The 21,906-nt window shown below is 59.2% G+C and overlaps 1 protein-coding gene across 2 annotated transcripts in view; it reads left to right on the top strand.

The window, feature by feature from the left end:
- The first annotated feature begins 2,941 nt into the window (after positions 1 to 2,941).
- LOC118705878 (solute carrier family 22 member 3) overlaps positions 2,942 to 21,906 on the top strand; it is a 48,676-nt gene continuing 29,711 nt past the window's right edge. For both annotated transcript variants that reach the window (XR_006740049.1, XM_036415000.2), the window contains exons 1-2: positions 2,942 to 3,433; positions 21,408 to 21,511. Coding sequence is in view for 1 of the 2 variants with exons in the window: in XM_036415000.2 (XP_036270893.1) it covers positions 3,029 to 3,433; positions 21,408 to 21,511 (509 nt within the window). In the remaining variant the exon portion in view is untranslated. The remainder of the gene's footprint in view (positions 3,434 to 21,407; positions 21,512 to 21,906) is intronic.

Below are 21,906 nucleotides of genomic sequence, written 5' to 3'. Positions count from 1 at the left end.
AGACTTTGGCTAAGGGAAGCAAGAGTGGTGGTTGTATTAGTAAACACGTCTAATGAGTATTTGCCATCTGAAGATGAACGCTCATTTCGAAGCAGCCGTGGCTCCGAGCCCGCATTGTAAGCTGATTCTGCGAACAGGCAGCGTTCCCCGCGGACGCCTGGCCCGAGGACTCTGAGCCCGGGACCTCGATGGGACCCGAGTCTGAAGGGGAGTCCCGGAGCCACTGTGACGGAGGAGGGGGGCGAGCCGGGAGGGGCCTGGGCCTGGGGCGCAGGAGGTCGTGTTCTTGGAAGGCGAGCCCATGGCACAGGCACATCTGGCACTCGTGCTCCTACTGGGTCCTTGTTACCTTTTTTGTAAAAATAACTTTTTATTTTGAAATAGCTTAAGGCTCACAAGACGTTGCAAAAATAGTACAGAGTTTGTGTGTGCCCTTCACCCAGTTTCCCCAGTAACCGGCTCCTGCACAGTCCTGGGATGGGGTCCAAACCGGGACGCTGACCTTGGCCCGCCCCGCTGACCCGGGAGGGCCTTCCCCGGGTTTGACCTCTTTTCGTCTCCTAAACAAGGAGAATGCTTTGGAGTTGTTAGATCCTTTCTTTTTCCGGTGTTGAAAATGCTAAATAAATAAATAAATAAATAAATAAAAATAAATCTTGCCGAAACCGGTTTGGCTCAGTGGTAGAGCGTCGGTTTGTGGACTGAAAGGTCCCAGGTTCGATTCCGGTCAGGGGCATGTACCTTGGTTGCGGGCACATCCCCGGTAGGGGGTGTGCAAGAGGCAGCTGGTCGATGTTCCTCTCTCATCGACGTTTCTAGCTCTCTATCTCTCTCCCTTCCTCTCTGTAAAAAATCAATAAAATATATTAGAAATAAACAAACAAACAAATAAATAAATAAATATTTATTTTTACAACAAAATCTTCCATTATATGCTCTAAAACATGCAACTGACAATGCTATTTGACTCAAGGCTAAGAAGGTTTTATGTTTATGCAAATTACTTTAGTTTTGGTATTAAAAGGTAGAGATTTTCTTTTCAGTTTCTAGAATGTATGATATTTGTAGTCCCCAAAGTTATTTATGAAATCATGACTTTAAAAATTGAACTGAGCCCAAACCAGTGTGGCTCAGTGGATGGAGCGTCGGCCTGCGGACTGAAAGGTCCCAGGTTTGATTCTGGTCAAGGGCATGTACCTTGGTTGCGGGCACATCCCCGGAGGTGGGTGTGCAGGAGGCAGCTGATTGATGATTCTCTCTTGTCAGTGTTTCTAACTCTCTATCCCTCTCTCTTCCTCTGTAAAAAATCAAGAAAAAAAAAATTGAACTGAGACAGGATTTCTGATATTGTGGGGCCTGGGTCCCAGTCCCACCTGCTGCTATAAACCATGGGGTCCGGCTTCTGGAACAGGGTGTCGGCTCTTCTCGTGCTGTGTGTGTGTCTGGAGAGGCAGCCGCTCATGCCCAGTAAGACGACATACTGGACTGCACCAGCCGAGGAGCAGAAGGCACGTGGGTCTCCTCCACCAGCGGACTGGGAAGCACTGGTGTCCAGTGCGGTGGTAAGTGTAGTGAGAGCATTATCCTGTGTCTGCGGCATCCTGTTCAGTGCCTGTGCCATTCCGCTCCCAATCCCCCAGAGGGGAGGTGAGCCAGGCTCTGGGTGACGCCTGCGCCTTCCCCAGCTGCCTCTCCCTTCCAGGACTGGCGCTGGGGCCCAGGACCAGGGGTCTCCCTGAAGGCCCTGTCCGGGAGGGGCGGGCATGCCCAAACCTCTGAAGGCGGCTCTGAAAGGCAATCCCCTCCAGAAGGAGGCCCAGCAGGTAAGAGCACAGCCGCCCCCGCTGACGCTTTCCCCAAGTCTAACCCGCGTGGTCTGCCCGCGCAATCGGTTCAGTTTCCTGGGACCCGCCTGCCAGTCCGGCTGGGGTGCCCCGAGGGGAGGGGCTGGAGGAGCGATCGGACACGGTGCCGACCCGGGTGCGTGTGGCCAGCTCCCGGGCCGCCCTGGGCGCCAGCGGCCACGTCCGTCGGAGGAGGGCAGCAGTGGTGACGCTGTCCTCTCCCCGGGAGGCCGGCCGGGCGGGCGGGGAGCCGCTGGCAGGGCCCGAATGGAGCCGCGCCAGCCCGGGCTGTGCCTGTCACTCGGTCCGGCTGGTCCCAGCGCCTGGCGCTCAGCCAGGCCGGCGCCTGCCCCCCCGCCCACCCTCCGGCCCCCGGGCCCTCCGAGCCCCCCGGCCCCCAGACCCCTGCCCCTGTCCCCCGGGCCCCTGTCCCCTGGGCCCCTCCGAGCCCCCTGGCCCCCGGGCCCCTCCGATTCCCCCGGTCCCCGGGCCCCTGCCCCTGTCCCCCAGGCCCCTGCCCCCTGGGCGCTTCTGAGCCCCCCGGCCCCCAGACCCCTGCCCCTGTCCCCCGGGCCCCTCCGAGCCCCCTGGCCCCCGGCCCCCTGCCCCTGTCCCCCGGGCCCCTGCCCCCTGTCCCCCGTGCCCCTGCCCCCCGGGCCCCTCCGAGCCCCCCGGCCCCCAGCCCCCTGCCCCTGTCCCCCAGACCCCTGCCCCCCGGGCCCCTCCGAGCCCCCCGGCCCCCAGACCCCTGCCCCTGTCCCCCAGACCCCTGCCCCCCGGGCCCCTCCGAGCCCCCTGTCCCCCGGGCCCCTGCCCCCCGGGCCCCTCCGAGCCCCCTGCCCCCGGGCCCCTCCCATTCCCCCGGCCCCCGGGCCCCTGCCCCTGTCCCCCAGGCCCCTGCCCTCCGGGCCCCTCCGAGCCCCCTGCCCCCCGGGCCCTCCGAGCCCCCTGCCCCCGGGCCCCTGCCCCTGTCCCCCGGTGCCCTGCCCCCGGTGCCCTGGGGAGCGGCCGGGTGGCGGGGCGCCCGGGGAGGAGGGAGGGACGGCGGCGGGCGCGGGCTCGGCCGGGGCTCGGCGGGCGGACGGGCTGGCGCGGCGCCCGGGGGCGGGAGCGGCGGAGGCGGGGAGCGGGCGGCCGCGGCCACTCGGCGGGCGGGCGGGCGGGCGGCGGGCGGCGGGCGCACCATGCCGGCCTTCGACGAGGCGCTGCAGCGCGCCGGCGAGTTCGGGCGCTTCCAGCGGCTTGTGTTCCTGCTGCTGTGCCTGACGGGCGTCACGTTCGCCTTCCTCTTCGTGGCCGTGGTCTTCCTGGGCGGCCGGCCCGAGCGCTTCTGGTGCCGCGGGCCCGGCGCGGCCGCGCTGGCCGAGCGCTGCGGCTGGAGCGCCGAGGAGGAGTGGAACCGCACGGCGCCCGCGGGCGCGGGGGGCAGCTGCCGCCGCTTCCGGCTGGAGGCCGCCGCCGCCCCCGCCAACGCCAGCGCCCCCGCCTGCGCCGACCCGCTCGCCGCCTTCCCCAACCGCTCGGCGCCGCTCGTGCCCTGCCGGGGCGGCTGGCGCTACCTCCAGGCCCGCGCCACGGTGGTGAGCCAGGTGAGCGCCCGCGGCGGGAGGGCGGGGGGGGGGGGACGGCATGGCACGGGGGAGCCGGCCTCGGAAGGCTGGGAAGTCCGTGCAGCTCGCACCTGCGGGCGGGTCACCTGTGGGGACCGACCTGGGACCTGGCCATCCCCCTCCTGCAAGTGCTGGTCGGCAGTGCCGGGGAGCACCCTTGTGCGCTCCCTCCCGGAGCGAACGGGAGGAAACCCAGGGAAGCTACCACGTTCTGGAACACCCGCACCCTCCCGGCTCTGAGCATCCCGGGCGGGCGAGGCCCGTGGTCTCTGAGCGTTTGCACTTTCCCACGGAAACTGGGGGCAGCGGGCTGGGTGGGTGGGAGAGCCACAGGCTCCCTGGCCGCGAGGCTGAGAGGCCCCCTGGGCTCCTGGTGGGGGCAGGAAGGGGCAGAGGAAGGAGGAAGAGCCTTTGAAGGCAGCGCCGCTTTCTCCGTTTGCCAAAACGATGACCCAAAGGCAGGGGGACAAAGGTCCAGGCTGTCCCAGGAAGCGGTTTGGATCAAACTGTTTTGGGGCAAAGAGCAGCCGCCAGAGAAGTTGGGAAAGTTGCGTTTTTGAACTATTTTAATGTTTCCTCCGCGAATCCATCTCGGGGGCACCAGCAAAGGCCACCTGCCCTGTAACCTGGACGGCCACGCCCCAGTGGTGACTGGGGGGCGGGGCAGTGCCCGGGGCAGCTGACGCCCCGCTCCCCGCAGGCCTGCTCCACCGGCCGGGCTGCCCGCAGGCTGCCCACCTCCTTCCTGAGCCGCAGACACAGGGGCAGCCCCACCGAGCCTGCGGGGAGGGAGGAGCCGTTTTACTGAACTTTCAATTAAAACAGCCCACAGCACAGGACTGCGTGTGCTCAGGCAGGCTGGGAAAGAAAGAATCGTGTCTTTATTTATCGACATTAACAGGTGTTTTTTTAAGCACCTGCTTGAATACCGAGTCGAACTGTGGTTCAGCCGCTGGTGGTGGTGTCCTCTCGTCTGCTGACCTCACCGCCCTGGGGCTGGGACCTTTGAGGACTGCCTGTGCCGTCTGCCGGGTGTGGGTGTGATGCCCGGTGGGTGGGCCTGCGCTCAGGGCTCTGGAGCTAAAACCCCACGGCCGCCCGGCCGGGCAGGGGCGTGTGCCTGTGTGCTGGAGGTGCTTCCGTGCCTGCCACATCCACGGTAATTGATAAGCTGCCGTGGTCCTGTGGCCGGGGCTTCCGGCTGCAGTGGGCACCGGGATGGGCGTGGGTGGGCGGGAGCCTGCCCTTAGCTGTGGCGTTAGCCCGCGGCTTCTGTTTCACTCAGTGCGGCTGCTCAGCGTGTGCTTCCCCGGCCAGCGGGGGGCCCGCCGGGAGAGGAGACGCCTCACTTTCACAGGCGTGTATGTCCGCTTCATACAAAGTCCCGGGAACGTCCCAAGCAGAACGCACGCGCACGCCAGTGGAGTTCCCAGAGGCACGCGCAGGGCGACACGGAGTGTGTGAGCCACGCCCAGACGGACACGCTGGAAGCATTCCGGGGTGCGGGGCAGGGCAGGCTTTCTGGGCTCATTTCAAGGAGGGCAGGGCCGTCTCGTAAAGGCCAGTGGCTCCTAAGAGGCCGTCGGAAGGCGGGGGGCAGGAGACCAGGGTCCAGGCAGGAGACGGGGTCCGGGCAGGTGACGGGGTGGGCCGGAGTGCAGGGAGCTGGGCGGCGTGGGTGAGCCAGCCTCTCGGACTCAGCGTTCGCGTCTGTGAAATGACGGGTTGGGCTGAGCCCTCCACGGCCCTGCAGATGCATCCCTGGGTGGCTGCTCGCTGTGCTCAGAGAATGACAAAGATCCTCCAGGAAGCCCAGCTGGCTGGGCTCAGTGGCTGAGCATCGACCTATAAACTCGGAGATCAGGGTTCAATTCCAGATCAAGGGCACTTGCCTGGGTTACAGGCTCGATCCCAGGTGTGGGGCGTGCAGGAGGCAGCCGATCCAGGATTCTCTCTCATCATTGATGTCTCTCTCTCCCCCTTCTCTCTCTTTCTCCCCCCCCCCTCTCTCCCCCTTCCTCTCTGAAATTAAAATTTAAAAACATATTTTAAAAAACCTTCAGGAAAAGTAAAGCCACTGGGAGGTGCTCCTCAGGCCTGGCCAGTGCATTGAGAGATTGTTTAAAGCGGCGAGTTGTTTGCTTCTCCTGGTTTGTTTGGAATTTGTTGATCCCAGAGAGGAAACTCCCCCACCGCCCCGGGAAGTGAGCCATCCGGGACAGCGCATCCTCGCTCAGTTCGGCAGGCCGGCCTCTGCTGCCTGTGGTTCCGGACACGGCCGGCTCGCCTCGGCTTCTCCACATTCGGCCCGGTTGGCTGCTGGAGCCTCTGTTCTGCCTCGGGCTGACACCCTGCACTCGCTTGCTCTCAGAGACGTGCCGTCGAACTCACTTACCCCGAGAGGGGCTTCCTAAGGCGGAGGCAGCCAGAGGCCACACTGTCCCCCTGTGACCGACTGTCCTGTGTCCTCCTTGCCCCTGTGGGGGGCTGTCATTGTCCTGGGCCGACAGAGGAGGCCCCTGAGAGGAGAGTGACGGGACGGGCTGGAGACCCGAGCCCAGGCCGAGCTCAGCTGAGGTGGGTCAGACACGGGGCTGGATTGTGAGAGGGTCCCCCCGCCCCTCCGTGCAGCCTCTGTCCGGTCATCGCACCTCCGTGCCCCCAGGGACGGCCCCCCGAGGCTCCCCGGGGTGGCTGCGTGGTCCCCGGCCGAGGGGCCCGGGCTCCATGTCACGGCGTCAGGCCAGCAGTCACCGGAGCGGGGACGGAGGCCGTGCCTGCGCTTCCTGGGGAGGGCTCTGTGCACTGGACGGGGACGTTGCAAAACGGGCATTTAGGCCTCCCCCGCCCTCTCTGCATCTTACACAGCGGAGCCGGGCCAAGGAGCTGAGTCAGTGCCAAGTGCCCTGCCCTTTCAACCCGCCCCTCCCCTCCCCCTGCGTCTCCTGCTGGAGGCAGGGCCCTGGCAGCTCGTCCACATTTCCCGTCCTGCCGGCAGGCCTTCCCTACATCCCTCCGCATCTTACCCTTCTCTGGCTGTCAGAGGTGGCCGGACCGAGCAGGCTGCTCTGCAGAGTGGTCCGGGCCCCACACCCAAGGGGTCCAGGGTCGCCCGGAGCAGGTCTTTGGAACTCCCGTCAGGATGCTTCAATGCTTGCGTGGCTGCCAGGGGAGGGCGGGGAGCTTCTCGGGGTCCCTCACAAGGAGCCAGGCTTCAGGGCGCCTGGGGACACAGGCTGACTCCAGTGCTACCTTCATCAATAAAGAAAAAGAGAAAATAAAATAGTTTATACCAAAAAAAAAAAAAAAAAAAAAGAAAAAGAAAAGAAAGAAATAAACCGACTTGTCCTTGTTTCCCTCTGAGTCCCAGATTTCTCCCCAGCCAAGGGGGGTCCGTGTGAGGGAGTAGCTGCTGCTTCATCTCGCTCTGCTCCTCTCTCCTCCGCCCCAGGACAAAGGCCAGCGGGGGGCCGCGCCACCATCCCTGTCCGGCATTCCGTCCTCGCTGTGGGTCACGCAGGGCAGTGCCTGCTGTGGGCCGTGGACAAAGGACGTCAGCCCGGCTCAGTCCAGACCGAACCTCCCACTGGCCCGGGCTCCGCAGAAAGACCTTCCCTGTGTGCTGTCTCTATTTCCGACGGGGTTTGTGCCTTCGCTGCTGTTTGCTGCGTCACGCTCCGCAGGAGGACGTGTGTTCTGTCCGGACCTCACCGCGCCAGCTGGGCCGCCGGCCGCTCTGTCGCATTAGCGGCCCCGCTATGGCTGTGCTGTCCGCTCTGCGCTGGGGGCTCCCGCTCCCTCTGCCTCCCCAGCCCCGCCGGGCGCTCAGCCCGCCATCCCAGCCTCTTCGCTGGTCTCCGCCGTTAAAGCTGCAGGCTTGCTTCTCTGTGCTTTTCGACTGCCCTGGGCAGGAACCCGGATTTTAACTCTTCCATCGGCGAGATGTCAAACTCCTATTGTTATTTCTTCTTTGGCCCATGGTTTACTTTGAGGCTCAAAGTAACTTTTCAAATGTGTGTGGATGTTTTTATCTTTTAAGTGTTGGCTTCTAGTGTAACTTGTTCAGGAAGTGGGGTCTGTAGGGTGCTGCTCATTTGCATTCCATGGGAACCTGCTTTGGGGCCGTCTAGGCCAGTGGCCAGCAACCTCATCAGTCAGCAGAGCCAAATACCAACAGGACAACGATAGAGATTTCTTTGGAGAGCCACATTTTTTAGACTTAAACTTCGTCTAGCGCTACTTCTTCCAAATAGACTCTCCTAGGCCGTGGTATTTTGTGGAAGAGCCACACTCAAGGGGCCAAAGAGTCGCATGTGGCTCTCGAGCTGCAGTTTACAGGTGCCTGAAGCTGGGAGCTTGGCAGTAGTATTGTTAGAACGTTCTGGATTTTCATCGGCTTTCCGCCTGCTCGGACCATGGAGTCTGATGAGAGAGCATGGAAATTTGCCGCTATGTTGGTGGGCATGTCACTTCTCCCCGTATTTCCAGCAGATTTTGGGAATTATGCACACGAGGCAACTTAACTGGGGGCAGGTGTGTGCAAATTCAGAATCTGTTCGTTTTCATTGTTGACTGTGTTACAGTCTCCCATGCTCTCTCTCCCCTTTTCCTCACCCAACTCCCCAGGTTAGAATTTTTAAGTCTGCATAGTGAATTGAACCTTTTACTCTAGTACTAGAGGCCCAGTGCACGAAATTCCTGCATGGGTACGGTCTCTAGGCCTGGCTGGCCATCAGGGCCAATCTGTGGGGTGGCCGGTGGGGCCATCGGGGCCTCTGCTGGCGCCTGCCTTGGCTGGCGGCCTGGCTCCACCCACTCACCAGCATGGCCCCCACCACAGGTCACTCTCACTTTGGGTTGACCTGCGGGGGGATCGTGGGACCCCCACTGGCACCCACCTTGGCTGGCGCCGCCCACTCCCGCCAGCGCTGGTCGGGGCCTGCAGGCAGCTCCTGCGTTGAGCATCTGCCTTCTGGTGGTCAGTGCACATCATAGCGACTGGTCATTCCACCTGTTGTTCTGCGGTTTGGTCAATTTGCATATTAGGGTTTTACTGTAGAGGATAGGGACCCAATTTAAACCCACGGTGTATATTATCTCAGTGCCTCCTTTGGTATTAACACAGCTCCTCCAGGTTTCTTGTAACTGACCTTGACCTCAGCTTCGGAGGACAAGGAGTCTGAGTGGGACAGATGAGGAAAAGGATGCCCCGTTCTCCTCGTCTTCGCCCCATCTCTTCTGTAGCCATTTGTGAGATGCCCTCGGAGGCAGGGGGTGAGGTCATTCCTGTGACCCACCCACCGAGACCTGGCCTCCAAGCTCCATAGCCTTCATTTTCCACAGGCGTGTGCGGCCCCAGAGGCAGCCCGTGGACCACACACGCAGGCGTGCTGGGTGTTTTCCTGTGAGGAGCGTGGTGAAAGCATGCCGGGTGGAGCAGCCTTATGGGTGGCTGAAGCCAGTGCCAGCTCCCCCAGCACCCCTTGCAGACCCTTTGGGAGCACCACCCCTTTCCCGCGAGGCAGGTCCCGATGCTGCCAGAGAAATGCTTTTCTCCACAGGAAGCTCGGCTCTCCAGGGACTGTCAGCTGGTAGGAAAACCCCGTAAGCGGCTAGGGAAGGGCACCCATGGCTGAGACACACTCCCCGGGCGTCTTGACAAACCTTCCAGTGGAGCCTCGGAGAAGGCAGGAGCAGCACAGTGGGATAGACAACGTTTGTGATAAGCCACATGGGACATGGGTCTACTGGTGTGTGGGTTAGAGAGTCTTGGCATGAGGCAGATTAGCATGGTAGAAAGCACACACATGTCCTTTGGGGTCAGCTAGATCTGGCCTACATCCCAGCTCCTCTGTCTCTCAACTTCAGGGTGCGTCACAGAGCCTGCCTGCGCCTCGGTTTCCTTAGCTCTGGAATGGGCATAGTAACAGCTGCCCTGGAGGTTGGTCTGACAGGGGTGCACAGTGCGTGTCTTCGTGCCTGGCCACGTGTGATGCTCAAAAAACCAGTTCCCGTCAACATGGGAAGAGTCCCGAGCTAGTGGAGGAGGCGAAGGGGGAGAGGGAGTGTGTGGCGGGCCAGGCTGGGCCCTGGAGCTGGTGTTTTCCGACCTCTGACCTCGCTCAATGCATCACGAATACATTTGCCTCCCCTCCGCTTCCCTCTGAGCTGGTGAGGGCTGAGGTGTGTGTGGAGCTGTGATTGTGCCATTTCTTTTGGCTTCGAATGCCGAGATGAGAGTGTCACAGACAAGACGTGAATTCACCTATCAGACTACGGGTGCAGTTTTCCGTTGTGTGGGATTAAAGTCTGTTTCTTTTTCTCTCTTATTTTTTTAAAAGTCTGTTTCATTACCGTTCGGGCACCACGGAGGCAGCTGGGTGAGATGGTGGTTTTCCATGAAATGCCGCTGGTCCCGTGGGGTCCAGGTCAGAGCCCCAGGGGAGGCCCGTGTCAGAGTGGGGAGGGCCAGGCCGCATCAGGGAGTGCTGGCTGGAGGAGGGGAACGAGGCAGAGAGGCAGAGCGGTGGCCCGCTGCTCAGGACAATGGGAACGTGAGACGGTCTGGTGTACATGAGGTCCCATGGCTTTGACAGTCTCTGCCGTGAGCGTGGTGGGGTGTCTGGAGTGGGAGCCCCACATGCCATGAGCTCAGGGGCTGAGGGGACAGCGCCCTCGGAGAGGAGACGGACATCCATGGCCTGGACGGTGCTGACCAGGCGGGGGGGGGCGGGGGCTCTGGGGAGCGGCTCCTCACCCAGCTCCGAGCCGGCCTGCTGGACAGCGGCGGCGGCTCCGATGCCGTCTCAGCAGCTGCTGATGCTCCGCGTACGCACGGGGCGGCTCCGGTTTCACCGGCTCCGCCAACTGGAGCGCCCTGGCCGCCGCACAAGATGAAAGATAGCACGCGTGTCCCCAGCCCCTAGGGCCAGACCTCAGTGCTGCCGCTGACACATGGGGGCCGGGGCGCCAGCCTCTCCTGCTCTGCAGACGTGGGCACTGGGGGGACGGGGCTGCGGGCAGCAGGGGGCGGTGACCAGGGCGGCTTTTCCCAGCCCTGCTGTGCAGACGCGCATGCGGAATGAGTTTCCTTTCATTGCTCTCAAGAGCGTTTCAAAGCAAACCCTCCGAGGGAAGTCCCATGGTAAGCGGACATATTAACTATCCAGGGTAGGTAGAGATTAAACCAAAACTAATTTAAATTAATTTGGCATCAATTTTATTTTACTTTATTTTTTAAAATACATTTTATTGATTTTTTGCAGAGAGGAAGGGAGAGGAACAGAGAGCTAGGAACATCCATGAGAGAGAAACATCGACCAGCTGCCTCCTGCACACCCCCCACCGGGGATGTGCCCACAACCAAGGTATATGCCCATGACCAGAATCGAACCTGGGACCTTTCAGTCTGCAGGCCGATGCTCTATCCACTGAGCCACACCGGTTTCGGCTGGCATTGATTTTAAAGCAATCAGATAAAGAAATACATTCCAGAACTTGCTGTGGCGCAAAGGAAATTGTTCCAAGCCCCTTCCTCAGAGTTCTTCGCAAAGATACACACATCCTTGATTCCAGAGAGGAAGGGAGAGGGAGAGGGAGAGAGAAACATCGATGAGGAGAGTGAATCGCACGCAGTTCCCGCCTTCTTGCTTCGTGTCACTGAATGTGGCCCCGAGTCCTCAGGTCTCTGGTCTCGTCTGGGTGGCTGGACTGGCTCAGACCCCGCACTGCGCCCTGACTGCAGGCCGAGCAGAGAGGTACGGGTGTGGCCCCGGACGTTCCTGAACCTGGGAAATCTCAGGAGGAATAGAAGCCCGGAGCTGCAGGGCGCGGGCCGGGGTCTGGCAGCACCTACAGGGGCGTTTGCTCACGTTTCCTGTGTGTGAAAGACAGAAAGGGTCAGCTTTCCTGATTCCAGGTGTGCTGGTTGGCGGGAGTGGGGGGCACCTTTGCAGATAAGGGTGGCCCCACATCCCCTGCAGTTTTAGAGGCTCTTGGAGGACAGATTGGTGTGTGTGTGTGTGTGTGTGTGTGTGTGTGTGTGTGTGGTCCCTTTCTGTAGGAAGCCTCCCAGGTGCCTGCAGGGTCAGGCAGGGCGCTGGCTTATACCAGGTCCTGCAGCCTGGCCGCAGCCTACCCTCCGGCGTCCGTCCGCGGCTCTGCACTGTCTGCACCGCTGAGCCTTCCCTCCAGGCCTGTGCCTCATGCAGCATCTCACTTATCCTCCACCTGTAAACGTCACCCCGTTTGTCATGAAGAACACGGAGGCACAGAAAGAGCAGTTGTGCAGCTTGTTCCAGACCACAGAGAGGAACGGACAGACAGAGAATCCATCGAGGGAGGAGGAGCCGGGGGATGACCCTCCTCCCTCCCCGCCTCCCCTCCGTCCGGCTTTACAGAGGAACGTCCGGTGCTTCCCGCTGTGAAGCTGAGCCCTGCCCGCCGCTCCGGCACAGGGCTGGTGGCCGGGCTGGCTGACTCCACCTTCGCCACCTTCTTCGAGGTGTCTCAGCTGCTTCAGGGCGGAGCGGTGACCCGACGCCTCCGACCTCCCCGGGGCGCACCGGACCCCAAGCCTCGCCGCGCAGGCAGCCACGCCCGCTGTGGGCAGAGGTCCTTGGGTTCGTCTGTGTGAGCCGCTTCGATTTCTCACGAACAGCGTCCGAGGGATGGGCTGCTCTGTGACCTCCACACGCAGGTTCCGGCCACGCAGAGGCCGCCAGAGCACACGGAGCCCCCGGCCCGGTGCAGAGTGTCTGGGTCGCTGGCCGCTGGCAGGGCCGCCCGGCTCCGCGCGCCCTCCGCCCGCCCTCCGCCCGCCCTCCGCCCGCCGTCCCCGGCCCTCCGCCCGCCCTCCGCCCGCCCTCCGCCCGCCCTTCGCCCGCCCTCCGCCCGCCCTCCGCCCGCCGTCCCCGGCCCTCCGCCCGCCATCCCCGGCCCTCCGCCCGCCCTCCGCCCGCCCTCCGCCCGCCCTCCGCCCGCCGTCCCCGGCCCTCCGCCCGCCGTCCCCGGCCCCCCGCCCGCCCTCCGCCCGCCCTTCGCCCGCCCTCCGCCCGCCCTCCGCCCGCCCTCCGCCTGCCCTCCGCCCGCCGTCCCCGGCCCTCCGCCCGCCGTCCGCCTGCCCTCCGCCCGCCATCCCGGCCCTCTGAGCCTGGGCGTGGAAAGGAGCTGCAGGGTCCTGACACGAGGTGCTCCTGCACACGTGTGAGAGCACCGGACATTCTTCTTCAATCTGGACGGAGTGGGGGGGGGGGTCATCCTCCCAGGACCGAGTCCTCCCTGGGCACCGGCTGCCTCCTTGGTCAGTGTGCCCGAGTGGTGCCTGGCGGAGGCCTGAGGGGGAGGCCGGGCGCAGGGCATGGGCAGAGGGCGGAGCTGGAGTGGCGGCCGGAGCTCCCCGCCGGGTCAGGAGGCAGGATAGGTCAGGGGGCAGAGGGTCCACGTGGGGACCAGTAGACCATCGGCTCCTGCACGGAGTCTATCTCTTAGGGCCGTGTGACCAGTGTTTGCCTCGGTCTTCCATCCCCCTGGCATCAGACCCCCTCCCGGCCTCCCGGGAGCCGAGGGGTGCCCGAGTCCCCACATTGTCTGCGCAGTTCTCCTTGCCGTACTGTGCTCTGCGTGCTAGCCCCCACTTGCTCCAGGGCTGGCACCGGGGCTGTCTCGGGGTGACCAGCGGTCCCGTCTGCCTGGCATTGCGGGGTTTCCTGTGACGGGCCTCTGAGCGAGAACCGGGCTCACCGGACAGCGGGCCACCCTGGGCGCTCGGCAGGACGCTGGTGCACAGGACGGTGACAGGGTCAGTGCGGACAGCGTGGCGTGTCCGAGGGGAAGGCGGCTGCATGAACACAGGGCTCCCATCGTACTCGGGGACACGGCCCAGCTCTGTGTATGACGCCGTCGGCTTGTCTCCGCCCGGTAAGCGGCGGGTGAGAAGCAGGGCTGCCGGGCGGAGGCCTTGGGGGGCAGAGCTTCCTTACTGGGGGGACACTTTCCCCAGCTCACCCATGGCCTCCTGCCTCTGGCTGGCGAGAGGCCATTGGCGACCTCCCCCAGGGCTCCCAGCTGCTGGCTGCCCGGGGGAGGAGCCTTCAGGAGGGAGGGGGGGGAGGAGGGCTGGGGGGAGGGGTGAAGGGGAGGGGCCCGAGGAAGCCTCTGGCACAGAGCAGGCAGCGGGCGTTTGGGGACCTTCACCAGTGACTGCGGGCGTTTCTCCACTCGGCTCGGACTGGGGAAGCTGAACTGCCTCTCTTGATCTGAATAATCCGAGCGGCGATCCCGGCATTTGGAAGGAATTAAGAGTTGACTCTGACCCAGGTTTTAACAGCGATAGTCTGTTTCTATGTATTTTTTAAAATTTTTAATTGATTTCAGAGAGGAAAGGAGAGGGAGAGAGAGATAGGAACATCCATGATGAGAGAGAAGCATGGATCAGCTGCCTCCTGCACGCCCCGCATTGAGCAGTAAGCCCACAACCCGGCCTGTGCCTTGACCGGGAATCGAACCGTGACCTCCTGGTTCATGGGTCGGCACTGAACCCACTGAGCCAGGCCAGTTGGGCAAGAAGCTGTTCAGTTTTCTTTCACCAAGACAGGACCTGACCCGTCTGTCCACCTCCTCCCGTTGTCTCAGGGGGTCTCATGTCCAGCACCCCGTGTGCTGTGCTGCAGGCGAAGGGGGTTCATGTGTGGGCACTGTCTCCTGCTGGGCTCCCCGTCCCCTCCTGTGCCCTCTGGCCGCCTGTGCAATGGCCGCTGGAGCCAGCACAGGGGCAGCTGGCACAGCTGGGCGGCCTGGCGAGCTGGGCCACGCACTTCCAGGAACCACACTGACTCCCGAGTGACACACGCGTGATGCGGGTGAACTCGCACACATTGCATCATCTCCACTGCCCCCCTCTCCCCAAGCGCCTGCCTGGGACCAGGACGCCCTTGGAGATTCTGTCAACTGTGGTTGAAAAATAAAAAATTACCAAAAGTAAAAAAAAGAAATATGCGTCTTGGTCTTAAAGTCGTTTGTTTTGCCAAGGAGAGAAGGTTCTAGAATCCAGTGCCACCTTGAGCGTTTGTCTTTTTCTTGGCTCAGACTAAGCTAGCCCACAGGCACACAGACCGCGGCTCAGACAGTAGTAACCATGTGGAGATGTCCCCGAGCTGCTGGTCCTGAGAGCGACAGGGACCTGGGAGACAGGCTTTGAGGAAGGACACCCGGCCACGGTCCCGCTCTCTGCATCTCACCATTTAGATGCTTTTAGAGCCGTGGACGGCAAACTCCTTAGTCCACAGAGCCAAATACCAACAGCACAACGGTTGAAATCTCTTTGGAGAGTCACATTTTTTAAACTTAAACTTCTAACACCACTTCTTCAAAAGAGACTCGCCCAGACCGTGGTATTTTGTGGAAGAGCCACACTCAAGGGGCCAGAGAGCCCCTGTGAACTCTGCTTTAGGGGAAGGTGGGCATGTGGCTCGGGAGCCGCAGTTCGCCGACCACGGTCCTAGGGGCTGTGTCCAAGTCCGAGGCGGTGAAGGATTCAGTCTGACTTCTCAATGTCCCTGTGTGAGTGGGCCACTTTGTCAGAGTTTGGAAGGCTGGTGCGCAGGGGAGGGCCGGGCTGGAGAGGGCGGCACCAGCGTGGTGGGCGCTGTCGCCAGAGCGGCCCCATCGGAAGGGGCTTTGGCAGAGTGTGGAAGGTGACGTGTCACTCCGTGTGCTGACTGGGTTACGAAAGCCTCTGGCCGCTGTGCTTTCCAAGTGGAGAGAAGGGGTCAGCGAGAATACTGAAAGGCAGTCACGAAAGCCTGGTAGGAGTCTCCACCCTCAGGCTCCTCTTAGGGCACGCAGGGACAGCACCGCACCCAGGGGTCCCTAATGGCAGAGGCTCACGGGGCTGGAGACTGGGTGTCAGGGAGAGGCCCCGCGGTTAACGGGGCGCCGCCTCACCCCTCGCTCGAGAGGCGGGGCAGCAGGGGTGCGAGGAGGTGGTGTCTGCTTTCTTTCCAAAGAACAGATGGAGACGGTCGTGTGTTTACTGTCCTCAAACGGGACGATTAAGCTCATTCCCAGCGTGGCTGTTGTTATTAGTTGTTAGTTTTCCTGTATCTGTTGTTGTTGTTGTTGTTAGTTGTTAGTAGTTTTCCTGTATCTGTTTTTTCCAGCTCTCCCTGGGTCTTACGGCCCATAGATGCTTTACACTTGAGAAAAATTTCCCATCATATCCCTGGTGCTGTTTTCAAAATGCCAGGCAAATGTGATAGAACTGATTTTTGTACCAGACTCTCATTTCATGATAGTTCACTGGGTACCTTTTTCCCCCAAAACCAAAGAATCAGAAAAGGCACCTAAAGGTATATGACCATGACTAGTTTTAAACCTTATAATGTTGTAAAGGATGTATCCTGATATTTCCAGGAGCCACCGGCCACCACTCACAGTCATTGCAGCCTTATTGACTGCACTCCTTTTGCTGACCTTACATGCCCGTGATTGTTTGTACTACCAACTTGTACTTGGTAATCCTTCATCTTCTTCATCAGACCTCCAACCCCCTCCCATCTGACAACCCTCCATGTGTTCCCTGTATGTATAGTCTGTTCCTGTTTTGTTTGTTTATATTGTTCTGAAGATCCCACATATAAGTGAAATCATATGGTAGTTGTCTTCCTCTGACTTATTTTACTTAGCATAATACTCTCTGGGTCCATCCATGCTGTCACAAGTGGTAAGATTTTATTCTTTTTATGGCTGAGTAATATTCTGTTATATATATATCACTGCTTTTTTATCCAGTCATCTACTGGTGGACACCTGGGTTCTGCCATGTCTTGGCTGTTGTAAATAATACTGCAGTGAACATAGGGGTGCATATATTCTTTTGCGTTGGGTTTTGTGTTTTTTTCAGATGTATGCAGAGGTAGAATCAGTGCATCATAGGCAGTTCCACTTTTAAAATTTTGAGGAAACTCCATGCCCTTTCCAGTAGTGGCCTCACAGGCTGCATTCCCTCCAACAGTGCACGAGGGTTCCTTTTCTCCACGTCCCCACCAGCGCTTGTTGTTTGTGGATTTGTGATGGCAGCCATTCTGACAGGTGTGAGCGAATATGTCATGGTTCTAATTTGCATCTCTCGGATGATCAGTGAGGTTGAGCATTTTTCATACGTCTGTCGGCCATCTGTCTGTCCTCTTGGGAAGAACGTCTATTCGGGCCCTTTGCCCAGTTTTTAATTGGGTTGTTGGTTTCTGTGGTGTTGAGTTGTCTGAGTTCTTTAAACATTTTGGATATTAATCCCTTCTTGGATGTATTATTGATGAATATCTTCTTCCATTCAGTGAGTTTGCTTTCGTTTTGTTGCTGGTTTCCTTTGCTGTGTGGAAACTTTTTAGTTTGATGTAATCCCATCTGTTTGTTTGTTTGTTTGTTTTTGTTTCCTTTTCCTTGAGGAAAATAATTTTTTAAAACATTCTTTCTAATACCAATGTAGGACCTGATACTATTTTTAAGGTAGGTTACTACTTGAGTAATAAAGAACGGCTGCTCAGCAGACCCGTTCTAGGCAGGAAGTGGCCCCTGCGAGGCTTGAATCCCAGGTGTCAGGGGTTAGCGTGTGTATGACGAAGCCGCTTCCACGGAGCCCGCCCCTCGCCAGCACTCCGGCCGCCTGGGTCTCCGGGCGAGAGCAGGCACCATGCAGAGCTCTCTGTGAACTCTGCTTTAGGGGAAAGTGGGTGAGTACATTGTTCTAAACGCTAAGTGTGAAACTTACCCAACAGTGTCCTCAAGGTTTAACATGTCAGTTAAGATAGATATCTAATTAAGCTTGAGAAAAAAGTAAGAAAGAAGTAGTAAGTTGGTGTATCTTATTTTCTTAAAGTGTATCTGTACAACTAGTAAGAGTGATGACATAATTATAGAGACACCTTGTTAGCGAAGAGATTATTGTCTCGTCTCCTCCAGCCACCATCTTTCAATCGATCTGGAAAGCTGAGCTGAGGGGGCAAAGAGAACATCAGCGATACTTTGTCTGAGATCCCAGCCTCCCACAGCATGACACTAATCCTTCATTCAATTATATCTCCAATAGCTCAGTGGAATAGAGAGAAAAATTTAACTAGGAAATTCTGAAGGACCCAGAATTTATATCTAGAGGCCCAGTGCACGAAATTTGTCCATGTGGCAGGGGGGGGGTGTGTGTTTGTCCCTCAGCCCAGCCTGCTCCCTCTCACAATCCGGACCCCTCTGGTAGGGTCCCGAGGCCTGGCCAGCGATCAGGGCCTGTCGGGGCCTTTCCTCCCCCAGATGCCGGCAGCTGGCCCCGCCCTCGCCACTGCTATAGCTTGCCATCTGTGCAGCGGTGCCCCCCCCCCCCCCCCCACCTGCCACGGGTTGCCTCCCTCTGCAGGTGACAGGCATGGGGTGAGATTGCTTGATGGGCCTGGGCCTCTCTCTGCAGGTGGATGCTTGCTGGTCCCACACACCTGCCACAGCATCACCAGCCGGGTAGCCTGGGCTCCCTCTTTGGGGTGACCAGAGCCCGCCCACCCTGCCGGGACTTCACTATGGAATTGCTGAGCACAGGGTGCCTGGGCCTGCCTCTTGGAGGCGATTGTGGACTCTCTCCACCCCCACCCTTGATTGATAGTCCCGTTGGCTGATGGCCTGGCCTTTCCCTTTGGGGTGATTAATTGTGGAGCCCCCCTCTTCGGGGCGCTAGTGGGGTGATGGCGGGCCTCCCACCAATCTCATTGCACCGCCTTGGCTGGCCTGGCGCCAGTGTGTGTCATAGCGTGGCTGCCCGGAAGGCTGTCCAGATGGTCGTTCTGCTGTTCGGTCATTCGGCTGATTTGCATATTATGCTTTTATTATTATTACAGATGAGCTAGTTAATCTTCTGAATGAAATGAGACATTCACTTTAGAATTACTTTATAGTCTGAAAGCTAATTTCATGCGATTTTAAATGTAGAAATTAAATATTATCATGTAGGTATTATGTTATTAGAACCAAAGTGTGCTAATTTCCAATTTTATCTAACTAAATTTGTGTTAAAAACAACAACATACAAATTCTCTTTCACTTATTAACTGACTGCATTTCGCAGCCCGGGCACAGTGTGGGTGGCAGAAAGCCATCCCTGGGGGACATGAGAGCCGGCCTCCCACTGGCGGGCTGGCTGGAAGTTGGGGGGAGACTCCCCAGAAGCAGGAGAGCCACGGGGAGCACACATCTCAGAACTGGATGTCACCTCCTCCAAGTCCCAGCGGTGACCACCAGAGGGCCAGGCCGCACCAGGCCCTGCTAAGAAGCCATGGCATTGAGCTAAGTGACTGACTGCTGGGTCACAGGCTGCGGAGTTTGCAGTGCGAGTCCAGACCCGTGACCCTCCCACCGGAACAAAAGCCTCCAACCGTGAGGAGAGCCCAATAGGGAATCACTGACGTGACTGTTCTCTGCCAGCTTCAAGCCCTGCCCTTGGACAGCTCAGGCCAATAAGACAAAGAACAGGAAATGTGGTCATGGCAGGAGTGTGGGGGTGGGGGGGTGGGGTAGGATAACAAAGGTGGCCAATTGGGGCCGACTCTAGTGGGCTTAGGTGTTGGAGTTAGTAGCCAACGACTTTAAGACAGCTATCAATGCACTCAACCAATTAAACTAGGCTCAAAGAATTAAAGGAAAAATGGTCTTAATCAATAATAGAGAATCTCAACAGAGAAATAGAAACTTAAAAGTGGGGATTCTGGAACTGAAAACTAATAAACTGAGATGACAAATTGACTAAATGGGCTCAATAGCGGATTGGAAATGGCAGGAGGAAGAGTAGGTGAACTTGAAGGCAGACCAATAGACATGGCCCAGTCCTGCCAAAGAAAAGAGGCGTAGACCAGCGGTGCCCCGGGAGGCCTGAGGGACCACCTCAGGGGCCGGCACGCAGAACCCCAGTCTGGCCTGTGCATCGGCTTGCGGTCAGGGAGGGATGGCGACGTGAGAGCTGCCATCTGCCAGGAATGAGTGTGAGGGGTTGGTTTTCATTTTGCTTTTTAAAAATCTTTATTGTTGAAAATATCACCCGGGGGGCCTCTGTATGCCGGTGCGGGCACTCTGTTCCGGGCAATGGAGCAGCCTCCCGGGCTTCCTCCCTGTCTCTCTCATCTCCCTGGAATCCTGCTCTGTGCTGGAGCCAGGCCGTCTGCTCTGGGCCTCTCCACGTCCAGCCTCCCAGATTTCTCCTCTCCTTCAGCAGCTCCTCCTCCCTGTAGCCTGAGCTTTAAGATGCCTCTGGTTTCCTGAGTAAGAAACTTCCCGCCCCGCCCCTGGACCTCAAGCCCTTCCCCATTGGGTGGTGGGGAGACAGGTGGTGCCTCAGCTTACACTCTGAGCTGGGCAGCCGTGTGGCGCAGGCAGACCTGCACCTCGGAGCAGGCGTGCTGCTGTCCGTGTGTCTGGGCTGCCGTCACCTGCTCAAACAAATACCCTTCTTTCCCCTCGAATTTCCCTCTGAATCCAGGGCATGTGGAAGGATCTGTTTATGCCCCACCTTCTTCGTGCGTCTGACTGGCTGGGCACCCAGCTCATTTCTTGCTCCGAAAGTCCTGTTGTATTTACTAGGACAGCCAGGCCCACTCACGTTCGATATCGATGGCTCTACTCCTGCTTCATAAGCATTGACCTTGACTCCCTTGACCCTGGATAAGCTCCTCAGGGAGGTGGGAACTGGGTCCCCCAGCCTTCTTCAGCCCCAGGCCAACCACGCCAGTGGGCGCTGCCAGGAAACAGCTGGGGATCTGCTTCTCCACCTGCAGCTCCTCTGGTGCTTCTGGCGTATCCTGAGAGCACGTGCCATTGGTAGTAAATTAAGTTGCCCAGACAGTGCCCTCAGGTCACGGTACAGATGTCTGATTAGGCCTGGGATCTGGAGAGACATCCTTTCCTCTCTGGATGCCCAGCCCGATGATTTTCGCTGGGATCACCATCGCTTTTAACCGCTATGAGGCTCCGTGAGGGGTCTCCCTGTTGGTGGGAACTGGAGCCCACGGAGGCGCACAGGACTCCGTGCTGGCCAGTGATGACTGAACCGGGCACCCCACACCCCGGGGTCAGCCGAAGGCAAACGTGAGGCTAACACTGATGGAGAGTTTATGGCAACTGGTTTTGACCCAAGAGCTGACCAGCAATGGTTGAGTTTAAGGTGACCGGACGTCCCGCTTTTGGCGGGACAGTTCCAATTTTTAACAATTTGTCCCACGTCCCACGGCGTTTTAAAAAAGTCCTGATTTTTGGACTCTGAGAAGATGGCCGGTTCCCAGCCACGGAACCGGGAGCCAGGCCGGGCGTTTTGAGCGGGAGCGGGTGTAATGAAAGCGTTCGCTCTGCAGCCCTTTGGAGGGGCCAGAGAGCAAGGAGGGGGCACAGGGCAGGCAGCTCTCCCAGCGGCTCCACTTCCAGAGCCCGTGGCCCCTCATCCCTGACCTGGGAGAGGGGTAAGGGGGGAAGGGAGATATCTGTAATACCATAAAAAAATACATATTTAAAAAGAAATGACAGGGAGAGAGGGGGTGAGGGGGAGAGATCAAACAAAGGAACTGTGTGCATGCACAGGAGCCTAACCAGTGGTCACGGACAATAGGGGGGTGGGGGCATGTGTGGGGAGGGGTTTGGGATGGGAATGGAGGGATGAGGACAAATATGCGATACCTCAATCAATAAACAAATTTAAAAAAATAAAAACAGTGGGGAAGAAGGAGAAAAAAAATTAAAAGAAATGACACCCTTGGCCGTTATTGCAACTGGCAGAAAACATTTATAAATGGATGTCCAAGATGCCCAGGACCAGTGTGTTTACATGTTATTCACGGAGCACATGTGCGGGCGTGTTTGACGATCACGGACTGTTGCGAGACGAGGCCGGGTTTGAGGCTGAGCGGAGCCCCCGCCTCTGTGTTCCTTTGTTCTCCAGTTCGACCTGGTGTGCGGCAACGCCTGGATGCTGGACCTCACGCAGGCCATCCTGAACCTGGGCTTCCTGGCCGGGGCCTTCACCCTGGGCTATGCGGCGGACAGGTAGGCCGGAGGCGATGGCGCCTCACAGCACCGCGTCCCAGGGTGTGTGTGTGTGTGTGTGTGTGTGTGTGTGTGTGTGTGTGCTGAGATGGCCACGGTTAGAGAAATACTTCTGCTGAGTGCGGCAGGCCATGTCCTTCCTCTCCCTGGGCCAGTCTTTTCTTTCCTTCGTAAACCGCATGTCCTTTCTCCTCGGCTGCACAGCGGGGCTGCTCCGTGGGCGGGAGGGCGTCCAGGGGCCCGGCCCAGCGAGGGGCGGCTGCAGGGGGCCGGCGGGCGCTGCTGCCACCAGGAGCCGAGTCTCCGGCTTCCCCAGCTCCCTGGCGTTGGATTCATCCAGTCGTAGGGCAGCCCCTCTTGGGTTATTTTCACTTAATTAAAAGAAGACCGGTCTT

The sequence above is a fragment of the Pipistrellus kuhlii genome, unplaced genomic scaffold (genome assembly GCF_014108245.1).
Source record: "Pipistrellus kuhlii isolate mPipKuh1 unplaced genomic scaffold, mPipKuh1.p scaffold_m20_p_5, whole genome shotgun sequence".
NCBI lineage: Eukaryota > Metazoa > Chordata > Mammalia > Chiroptera > Vespertilionidae > Pipistrellus > Pipistrellus kuhlii.
Note: the sequence above shows the minus strand (reverse complement) of the source record. Positions and strands in the feature narration are given on the sequence as shown.